This window comes from Lycium ferocissimum, chromosome 11 (assembly GCF_029784015.1).
Source record: "Lycium ferocissimum isolate CSIRO_LF1 chromosome 11, AGI_CSIRO_Lferr_CH_V1, whole genome shotgun sequence".
Taxonomy (NCBI): Eukaryota; Viridiplantae; Streptophyta; class Magnoliopsida; order Solanales; family Solanaceae; genus Lycium; species Lycium ferocissimum.
The window spans coordinates 31146847-31159183 of NC_081352.1; the positions used below are offsets into that span (position 1 = coordinate 31146847).

The window sequence follows — 12337 nt, forward strand, 5'->3', positions numbered from 1 at the left end:
AGATTATTGGTGCTATTTGTCGGCCCCTTCTCTACTTTTGCAAATGAACCGAAATGAAAAAAATAAAAAAAGAAAGAAAAAAAAAGAAAACACTGCATAGTACTTCTTCCGTTCACTTTTACTTATTCACTTTTGATTTTTTACGCTGTTTAAAAAATATAAATGAAGTGTGTATTTTACCATGATATTCATATTAATTAGTATATAATGGTATTGATTTTGGAAAATGATTTGGAATAAGTAATTAATATTAAATGTAAAACAGGAAAAAAAAAATTGCCTTATCTTGATATGTAAAAAATAACAAGTAAAAATGAAAATTTATTTTAAGAATAATGAATAAGTAAAAGTGAACTGAAAGAGTACGTACAACAGAAATGGAGGGAACAAGATACCATTTTCCCTGCTTTTATTTGGGATCTTTACAGATCACATCTAACTAAAGTAAATTTCACCCAAAGAAAAAGACATCATTACTGATCAGTGCACTGTCAAAGAAATACCCAAAAGTCAAGTAAAGTTACAGGAAACTCTCTTCTATATGTATAAATCTAAGAACTTATTTATTCTCTTTTTTTTCTCTTCAAATAATTGAGCTAGATTTAGACCAAAAAAAATCAAGATTTGGAACTAATTTTTTATTATTTTTTTAGCATCAGATGTCGGCTTTTTATTTAGTATCAGCAAGGATGACAACCAAAATTGAACACCAATCTTCAAAGAAATTGCATGTTTAATTTACTATGGCTGGACATGTAGTTTTAATTTTTGAAAAAATTGGTTGGAACAAAATTTGTCATTGTTTAGTTTTTTATTTTTTATTTGTCATTGTTTAGTTCAGAAGGAAGAAGATGGAACATTGAGATGAAGAAGAAAAGTCATTTACTTTTCTCTTTGGAATGAACCAGCGTTAAAGAGTATGTGGACCCCTCAATTTAATAATCCATCAGTCCCATAATAAGTGTCACATTAGCAAAAAACACGCATATTAAAAAACTAATAATGAAATGTGAAGTTTACCAAACTATCCTTGTAAAAAACCAATAATGTAATTACTTTTCCCTCTTGATTAGACCATGCATGAGTAATACTTTTCAAAATAGAAATTCAACAATACCAAGTTATAATACGTGGCTTTTTATCTTGAATACCTAAAGTTGTCACTTTTTGTCTAAAGATAGAGTTGGAAAAAACTAATCAATTTATATCTTGATTTCTTAATGTGACACTTATTATGGGATAAATTTCTTTTACATTAAGATGACACTTATTATGAGATGAAAGGAGTATATTTTTATTTAACACAATTTTGCTGGGACCATGTCACTTTTATACGGATTAATATTTTTCTCATCTTCTTGATTCTATTCTTAGCCTTCAAGTAAAGAAGAGGTCACAGTCCACTTGTCACTTAATGAGCCCTTCACACAAGTATTACATGGCATATCTCACACATAATAAAAAATTTCCCACCTAACCAAGTTGTTCACTGCCTTATCTTTCTGTGAATTCATGTTCACTTTAACTCTTTTGTGGACTTGGAATTTCATTGATCCAACTCAAAAGTAATACTCCCTCCGTCTCAAAAAAATTATCCTCCTTTAACTTAACAAAAAAACTAAGAAATAAAAAAGACTTTTAAAATATGTGCTCCAAAATAAGCTTTAGATATTTATATTGATGTAAATTATCTCATAAAGTTAAATTGTTTCTAAATATAGAAAGGTGATAATTTTTTTGGGACAAACTAAAAGTTTAAAAAAGGACAATCTTTTTGGGACAGAAGGAGTAACACTACTAGAAAAACTGAAATTGTATGGAGATTTTCGTGAGTATTATTTACTAAAATTCGCAAGTAACTTACTTTCCTACTGATTTTCCTGCCAAAAAATATTCAATGAAAAAACTTTCATGAGTAATTATTACCTGCGAATTTTAAAATTCCCATATAACTTACATCCACATGTAAGTTGGTTCTCCATTCATTTTTATCCCATTTGTATTATCACATCACCCTCGAACTCGGCTGCTAACTTCTGATCTTGGAGTGCTAGGTGCAATGCATGACATTCAATATAAAGGACAAACTGGTGTCCTTTCTCCCCAATTTTCCCATCCACTAAATCAAAATGTGAACTTATTTATCTTCCATACTTTTTTTTTTTTGTTTGAAAATGATGCATGACATTGCTATAGATAAATTCTTGTATAATATTTTAATTTTTAAATTAGATATTTACCAATCGTTTAAATAATTCTATATCTAACAGAGATTTTTATTTAAGTCTGTTAATTAACATTGTAAAATGAATAATGCTTTTATGAATTTGTTGCAAAATCTAACGCTATTTTTTATGATTGTTATTTTGATATTACATGCACTAATTATGTATGTATATAGGTGTGTGTGTACATGTGTGTGTGTGCGTATATGTAAGTTTCACTTCTCTCATATTCTCTATTGTCTATACAAATATATAAACGAGTTTTGATTATTACTAATGTACTATTTTCTAAATCATAATTTAAAATTAATTTACAATATAAATAGATAATATTTTTGAAATTTATTATAAAACATACTTCTATTTTTATTAATTACGTTTTGTATTATCTGTATTGAATTTTTTTATAAAGTTATCACTCTTCATTAGTATTTTCACTTGTGTAAATCGATATTAGACTTTTGATTAATTAATAAAATTCAATTTTCTTATTTTGCTAATTTTCTTAATTATAGAATATCCTTAACTTATGTACTCCATTAATATTTCTCTCTTTTTTCCTTCTTGAGAATGATATTCTTTTATAGGTAAACTTATTACATAGATTAAAATAATAAAAAAACACGATTTTAAAAAGTTAAAATAAAAGATAAAGATTGGTAATGTAAGAGTAAAATATGAATTAAAAATTAATTTGGCATATGAGGGAAAGAGTGTCCACTGCTCAAAGTCGAAGGGAGGGGTTTTGACTTTTAAAGCAAAGCGGAAAGTAAATAATTTTCAACCTAAATAGATTAACTAAATATAATTTTATTAAATATTATCTCAAATTGTTGCTTTAAATATTTTCGTTTTAAGATCTTATTAGAGTGATATTATTGCATAATAAAACTCTATGCTCTATTTCACAGGTAGATTAAATGCATGTCTTTCTTTAATAAAAAATCTTGCATATGTTTGAAAAAGTTGAAGTCCCAACTACGTTATTTGAACTCTTCAAGAATTTCATGAGGTGTGTCAAATCTTTTAAAATACTATATTTTTTAAGGATTTGATACGGGTGTGGTAATATTTTTTGTTCGCCTAAGCATGGATGTAGCTTTATAATTACGGGTTCAAAGGAACACATATTTTTCACACGAAACACGAATTAGGTGTAAAAACATGGACATACATGTGAGAAAGATGAAAATAGATTAACAAATATTATGTTTTGAACCCGTAATTGGGGGGCGGGGCGGGGGTGTGGGGTATATGTGGAAGGGGAGAAAAAATAAAAACTTTGTGATAGAAAAATGGGGTATTCTTGAACTCAAAGGTATGCTTTTAATCATGTCTAAGGAAACAGAAAGTACAAGTACTGTGTTTTTTTGATGACTTAAGATGCAAATATTCTTTTTCAAGAAAACTACTAAACTTTTGAGAATTTCTATTGTTTTTGTGAACTTTAATAATACCAAACATATGACCCCACAACAAGGAAGGTAGGGTAGATGGAGCACTAGTATTGGTCATAAATCAACTAGAGGAAGTTTTTAACAACTCCATTTTGCTATAGGATACAAAAACTTTACTTTGGGAAAATATTTCTCATCAGAAAATCATTTTTTGATTTAATATTTGTTCTGACAAGTATTCGTTTTCGTGTAAAAGAAAAATTTCTAAATTTATGACTTACTTTTTCTTCAGTAATCTTATAACAAATAGGAGTTTTTTCATTATAAATTCGTATGGAGCAATCAATAAACTTCAGAAGAGGAGAAGATCTACGTAACCAAATTTCTTGTTTGAAAAAAATCTTTTTGATTGATATGACGGAAGTCATTTTTCAAGAAAATATTTTTTATTGAAAGAAGGAAAATAACTTTTACAACTATTTAACTTTTAGTTTCATATTACTTATTTCAACATTATTATTGATCTATATTACTTCAAAGTTTCATCAAACACTCTTTTATTAGTCAATATTATTATTAATCTTTAATAAGTAGTTTTTCTGAAAAATATTTTCATGCACCAACCAAATATCGGAAAACATTCTTATGATAAATACTTTTCTTGAAAAATGAATTTTGTCATACCAAACACCCCATAGATTTTAGGCACTTTTCGTAGACTCAATCACCATTTATTTATTCAGATTAGATTCTGAATTTTATTTGTAACCATTATTTATTAACATCAGATTTTGTGTAGACCAAATATGGTAAATTTCTAGATGTGGCTGAACAGAATCCTAGTATTAAACTTCACTACTTTTATTGTTGTTGTTCAAATGTCAAATAACGCCGTATGAGTTGTACTTATATTTTGACAACCAATGACAATTTGCGACGAAAAAAAAAAACTACTATTAAATAATCATGACGGTGGCCTTCTTCTTTTTAATCATTAGTTAGTTAATAAAATATTACAGCAATAACAATTATCTCTCAGTCCCAAACCAATTGATTTGCTTATGTATCAATCTCTATTTAAGTTTTTTTTTTTTTTTTTTTTTTGGAAATTTTTCGCTACTACCCTACGCGCGCACCTTAAGAAAAACCCCCACTGTGAAATAGCCTACAAACCCCACAGGAATGTAAATCGCACTAGGCAAGCCCTGTACGACAGGCTCGACTGAGAAAGCATTGGGGGGGTTTGAACCCGCAACCTCCCTTAGGGAGGCCTCCCCTCAAACCAACTCAGCCACACCCGAAGGTGCCTCTATTTAAGTTTGTTTCATTAGAAAACTCAATAATTTATCATTTGACACAAATATAAAGTTCCTTATCACTTAAGCCTTAATCTAAATTAGTCAAAATTCCTTTGAACGTTGCTTGAACATTAGTAAAATATGATTAGTCTCTTTTGTAGTCCATTGATTTGGTCGATCTTTTGTAATATATCCACATTAACCTTTTTCATCTTAGTTTTCTCTTTCTTGGAGATAATACTCAAAATACCCCCCAACGTTTGACCAAAATTCCAACTACACACCTAACCTTTTCATGGGTCCTATTACCCCCCTGGACAAATTTTTCGCAGCAAAATGGCCCTTTTTTCGTATTACAGAGCGTGCGAATACACCGCCCGTGGACGCGTGATTTAAGATCCGACCCGTTAAGGACGCCAACTTCGCCACATATGATGCCAAGTAGATAAAATTTGAACTCCTCCATTTTTAGGCTACTTCATCTTCATCTTCACCCTATTTAATATCCATCCCCATTTTTTGTTGTCAAAATAATATCCATTATAAACGAAAATCAATTGAAGAAAATCCACATATGATTCCGAACAACTTGTTAAAGAACAACTTTCCACCATAAACGAAAAATCAAGAAAAAAATGAAAAAAAAATCAAGAAAGAAAAGGAAAAATCCTTTGGAAAAAAAAATAAGGATGAAAAATCTAATCTTGTTAAAGAAAATATGATTGGAGTTGCTACTCTTTTGTAGTCCTAATTCTTTGATTTGATTTGGGAGAAAATTCTTTTGTAATATATCCGAAACGTTTTCTAAATTCGATCGTTTAATCATGAACTTTGTTTTCTCCTTTCACTTGTTATAGATGAGCAAGTTGTGTGATTTTTTTTTTTCATGATTATGATAATAACAATAATGATTGTATCCGTATGAAAAACGAGAGATTAAGCAATGCACCTGGAAATTAATTAAAATTATCGGGTACTCGCTGGACAATCTCATTTAATATAATATGCATAGGATCTTGCCACATCAAAGAAAAAATCTCGAAAAATTTGTTCGGTGGGTATTGCGACCCCATCAAACGTTATATGTAGTTGAGATCTCAAACGTCGCATTTTTGTATATCCCCTCTTTCTTGTTGTACCATGGCGGTTGTCACTCTCTTTTTCAATTAATAATAACAATAATGATTGTATCGGAACCAAATTAAGCGCACCTGGTTATTTTATCGGGTACTCGCTATCTCATACATGCATAGGTCTTGCACAAATCTCAACTATTTCATCAAATATCTGCTATCTCATACCAGTATAAATCTCGCGCACACCTCAAATATTTTATCTGCTACCTCATAAACTTATACCGGTGTAGATCTTAAACGCACCTACTATTTTATCGGATATCTGCTACCTTATATCAACACATCACTTGCGCATACCTCTTGCTACTTCACATCAGCACAAATATCAAGCAACTTTGCCATAACCAAATACAAAGACACCACCACCTAATGTTCTTTTCGTCAGTTGGAATTTGTTGCTTTATGCTAAATCAATTGACAACTATGCACAATTTTCTAGACAACTAGGTAACAAATCAATCACTTTGCTTAGATGTTTTTTGGCCCTTTTTATTTCTGAAAGGCCAAAAGACATAAGAACTTTGACTGCTATTATTTCCTGTTGATAGGAAAGACAGTGATTTCAGTCAGACAAAGGCCACATACTTGGTAGGCGTTTGGCCACTAAAACCAAATATTTTTCACGTTATTTGGAATTTTAAAATTGGAGTTGAAGACAAAATTGTGTTTGGTTATAATTTGTGCAAAGAATATATGATTTTTGAATGTATTAAAAGTGAAAAAAGTGAAAATAAAATTTTAGGTGTTAACTAAACATTAATTTTTAAATAAAGTGAAATAATTTTTCGAAAAAAAATGAAAGATTCTCGTAGCCAAACAGGTCCTAATAGTTTGAAGAGCCCACCTTTGAAGACTAGCAGCTCCCAACCACATGGCCGTACCACATTCATTTGTCATTGGGTATACAAACTTCTCCACTAGAAAAAAGTCATAAAGTGATGGATGAATGAATATAGCTCGTCTGATTTCCTAAGTTGCTCGAATTCTTTAAAAAATTTCACCAAGTGCATACCGAATTCTTCAAACATGTTACATTTTTGGAGCATCCGACGTGGGTGCGGCAACACTTTTAGAGAGTTCGAACTACATTGTTGATTTTAGTATCTAAAGGCACACCAATATTTTGACATAGCAAACTCCTAAAAGTTTTATCAAGTGTTGTGATCAGGTCAACTTGATCGCACCTCGATTATGACACTGGGTACTCCCTATATCTTTCACCGGTACATGTACCTAGTAACTCTGTCCACCAAGTGCCCTCCAAGTCTAAAGTATATGAGAGGACATCACCTAACACTATTTGTCTCCAATGGAATTTAGAACCTGGACTGTCATAGTTTTCAATATATAATATCAACTATAAGGAATTTGTGTCCCTAGCCAACATATAAAATCCAATCGGGCACTGAGGTGTTAACTGGCTGAGCATCTAACAGCAACAAAAATAAAAAATTTACAACATATAAAATCCAAGGAACTTTTGTTATTTGCAGAAAACAAAAAAGAATCTGACAGCAAGATCACAATAAGCTAATGTAAGTATCAAACATGTTACATAAGGAAAAAGTATTCAAGCAAATCAATGTAAACCTTTTTATTTAGATGACACATTTTGGCTAGCCACATACGCTGCTTGGACTCACCTAAAATGCTGCCATACACATGTCTGATCATCTGGGAGGATCCGATACGCACTCGATGGCATCTTTGAAGAGTCCGAGCAACATGGCAGTAACCACACTCATCAGTAGACAACATACCATATCAAGTATAAAAGAAAAAGCGAACAATATGTGAGAAACCAAAGAATAAAGATGTACCATATCAACTGCAAAAGAATAGATGGATCATGGGAAATCACAAGAACATATTGAGCACTGAAAGGTGAATCATAACAGCATAAGTAGTAGAGCAAAACTGTTGGTAGAAAACAACGAATCTAAGTCAACATCATCGGAAGCCTATGTTGCTCGGACTATTCAAAAATGACACCGAGTGCATACCAGATCCTCCAAGAGTAATGCATTTTTGAAGGACCGGAAACGAGCGCGGCAACATTTTTGGAGAGTCAGAGCAATATAGTCCGGAGTGTCATGAGCATCCTCAAACTATTTCAGAACTCAGAAGCAAGTCAAACTAGACGCATTTAACCTAAAGTTCGCGGAAGCAGCTCTTCAGATAATTGTAACATAAGCCACTAAAATTCTCACCATAAGAGCCTAAATCCAGACCAACAATATGGTGCAACCACAATTCTATTTAGATCAACAAAATCTATACTTTTCAACTTTGATGACATAGAAGAGATTCCAATGCATTGTTTCATAGGCTATTTCAGACCTAAGTTATATACTAGTCAAATGTGCAAAACTGGAAACAAGAATCGTCAACCAGAATGACGAAAGGGATTAACATTAGCGCACACTTTCCATCAATGCTGATTGCTATCGGCTGTCTAATGAAGAAAACGTAACGCATCTATAGTGTGTGTAGTCAACAAACATTTTAACCAAGAAATGTGTGAGCCACTGAATACGTTGACCTTGAACTATTTCCTCGCAGCAATTAGTTTAAATGCCAAGCCATCGCCAAAATGCCAGAATTCATAAGCGTTCTCCTCTCATTTAATAAAGTTAACTAAAACGAAAAAAAATTGCATGCGCATTGTAAATCATACAAGTAAAATAACAATACATTCGAAATGTATATATCAACTATCAATATAGACAGAGTCACGCAGGTCATGTTTTTCTACAAGAAGCATAAAACAACTCAACACCCTGATGTCAAGGGAATACCTAGAATATTACCGGGCAATATTTAATGTACAAAATTTACTTACTATAAATGTATGTGGAGAGAAGAAAGAGGTCACCCATCATTCACCATATCATGTCATGCCCATTAAGGTAAAAACAAAAATGGAGTTTAATATACCCAAATTCTATCTACTCGGACAAATCACTTTCTATATATTTACAACAAGCCAGAGGCAAAAAAACATTTACTATAAAAATAGTACATAACCTGCCGCGCTACGTCCTCTCCGCTGGAGTAAGATGTCCCAACTTTTCTGTAAGGCTATTTACAGTCTTCACGTTCCACCAAAATTTCTCTTGCTCCACTGTCTTCGATTCACTTATTTTGCTATCCGTATCTTCCATTTCCTGCTTTACATCAGTAGAACCAGGGTTCTCAGTTAGGAATTGTTCCCAGAATACATCATTTACTCCTGTTGGCACATTATTAGCAATTGCTACTCGGTCTTCTGGTGGAGTAACATCAGGAGTAGCATTTCCGGTAGGCTCAGAATTCATGTCAATACCTGAAATTAGGGGTGGAAAAATTAGCCCATGAAAACATGATCCACCCAACACGTTCAAGAATAACCCGCCCATTCATTAGCTCAGCCCATTTTAGCCCAGTCCATTTCAGCCATCTAAAATTTGGGTTGATATGTAGCCCAAATTGATCTATTGAAACCTTGTCAAAATATTTCAAAAAGACATTTGTTTATTTGATATATATTATGTATAACAATAATAAGGGAAAAAATAGTTGTATCAGGTACTGGCAAAATTGTAAAAAGAACAAATAAGGAAATTAAAATTTAGCAAGAATTTGGTGGATTGGGTTATGACCCACTTTTTAGCCCATTTTGACCTCTGCCCATTTAACACCCGCACCTGAAATCTTAGACCCAACATCATCATTTAGTTGTCGGTAAGATATAGCAGGGCTGTCGGCACAACTTATAGTTTCATCCAAGTCCAATGAATAGCTCCGTCTCATCGCAGCTTGATCAATATCACACAGTATATACTCCCAAAAGGTCAAAGAGGATTCCAACTGATCTAGCAGTTCCTTGTTGACGGTCAAAAGAGAAGTGGGGTCCACATTTTCCCTAGTCGAATCTTCAGAAGAACTCGCTTTCTTTCTCTTTCTTTCATTCATTTCCAGCTGCGGCATGAGACTCAAAGCTAATCCTGGTTTATTTATGGTTCGAGCTAAAGTAGATAACACGTTCTTTTGTTGGTTTTTCGTTTGTTGGACACGTTCAGTAAAGACCTTCATTTCCATTTCAAGTCCTTGATGATCTTGTTTATGTCCTTGTAATTCTAATTGAAGCAATTCATTCTCATGTTTCAACTTTTCAATATCTTCCTTATACCCTTGTCTTTCCGATTCGGTCAATGCAGATGAAAGGTTTTGAATATTCTGTGCAGAATGACTGTGAACAGGTTTCCGTCTATATATATTCTTCAGAAGATGTGGCTGACCTCTAAGAAAATCCTCGTTTGCGAATTCCCATTGTTCAGGATCTATTTTCCTGAATCCCTGGTTTGACAAGAGAGCAAAAGATAAGAGAATAAGAACAAAAACACTAAGGGGTCATTTGATTGTTGGTTCGAGTTATGCAGGTTAGTTATGCGGAATTCTAAATTGCTAACCAAACACTGAATTTGGTGGGTTGAAGTTTATACATAGGAGAAAAAGTGCTACCAAGCATGGTACAGGTTATGCAGTATTTAATACATGAATAAATCACCTCCTAACCAGTTATTTGGTTGTTGGTTAGAGTTATGCAGGGATTAGTTTTTTTTACCCTGCATAAAATAATACATAAATCCCCTCATAAATTATATATGTATTAGTTATGCATGATTGTAAACGGGTAACCAAAAACCATACTTGGTCTACTGAATTTTATACATAGCAACTAAAATGCCATCAAACATGGTACTAGTTATGCTGGTTTTAATACATGAATAAAAGATTGAAATTCAATTTAGAAACGATATCAATGCAAATAAATCAAGTGAAATGAATTTCTTACGTAAGTGTTTAGCTGTCGGATAAAACTGGAAAAATTATTGTGCTTGAAGTATCTAGGCAACAAATCTCTTGCAAAATCAGGAGGATTCCAAACAATGAAGCTTTTATTATTTGAACTCCAAGAGACTATTGGATCAGTGGAGGGATCATCCACCATTTCATATGTCTTCACAATAAACGGAGGCAGCGCATTGGCGCTACAAGGGGCTTCATCCATAGTAAATTCCAAGTCCAAATCACAGCCCCTTGAAATTAAAAGCAGAATCCGAAACTCAACTAGACGTTGACAAATACTAACTGACAAGGAAGATCAACTTATCAAATTTCCAGCATATGCGTGCAAGCATCCGAAATTGTTATGTGATTTCCTTCGCTAGATTCAACCAAAGCAACCCTACCTAATCATAGAAATTCATTCCAAACTTCACATGTACATTCAATTTCAGCTCATACTTCACACTAATCCAAGATTCTTCACCGATTTTTTACTTATTACTCAATGAAACTTCAATGACGGATCAAAAATCTCAATCTTTCCTGCAACAACATACTCAGTGTGATCCCACAAGTGGGGTTTGGGGAGGATGCGGTGTGCGCACACCTTACCCCTACCTTTGGGAGGGGGTTAGATAGGTTGTTTCCGATAGACTCTCGGCTCAAGAAAACCAGAAATATCCTAAAACTTCTTTCATTATCCGAAATTTTAACAAGTCAACTCAAAGATAACCCTAAATCTCAGAACTCAAAGCCTTTCTAGAACAATAACAACATATACTATGTCTCGATCCAAAAGCTAGTTGGGGTCAATTATATGAATCCTCAAAAACCACCCTTCTCCAATTGGACCCGTTTCATTAAGATAATCAATAACTTGTCTTCCGAGAAAACCAAGATTTGTGCTCAAACAAGTGCAATCAACTTGACTTCCAAAAACACAGCCTTTTTTCACGCAATAACTCAGAAATTTTGCAAATCCAATTTCCCCTGCATTTCCAGCCAAAATTAGAACGCGTAAGAAGATGAGAAAAGTTAAACCCTTTCAAGAATAGACAGAAACCCATTACATCAAAGTCGTTAAAAACATTCATTATTACTTCCAAAACTTCAAGCAATAGCTCAAACCACATACAAAATACAAAACACCCATAAAAGATATACAGTCATATTCAGAAAGTGCAACAAGATGAAAAAAGTTAATCACTTTACAGGTTATCCATAAAACCCATTATATCAAAGTCATTAAAAAAATCATTATTACTTACAAAACTTCAAGCAAAAGCTTTAATAACTCACAAATACAAAGACCCATAACAGATATACAAAAGATATACCAAGATATACAGTCATATTCAGAAAGTTCAAGAAGATGAGAAAATTTAATCACTTTTACAGATTACCTATTACATCAAAGTCGTTAGAAACAAAGACCAAAGATACAAAGATAT

At 32.7% G+C, this 12337-nt stretch overlaps 1 protein-coding gene across 1 annotated transcript; it reads right to left on the reverse strand.

The window, feature by feature from the left end:
• Positions 1 to 8842: 8842 nt before the first annotated feature.
• On the reverse strand, positions 8843 to 11178 carry LOC132038640 (heat stress transcription factor A-4c-like). The gene is made up of 3 exons (XM_059429321.1): positions 10894 to 11178; positions 9743 to 10394; positions 8843 to 9381 (listed from the first exon to the last, which is right to left on the reverse strand). Exons 1-3 carry the CDS (start codon positions 11107 to 11109, stop codon positions 9092 to 9094), a joined length of 1158 nt encoding a protein of 385 aa, XP_059285304.1. The 5' UTR covers positions 11110 to 11178; the 3' UTR covers positions 8843 to 9091.
• Positions 11179 to 12337: the final 1159 nt, after the last annotated feature.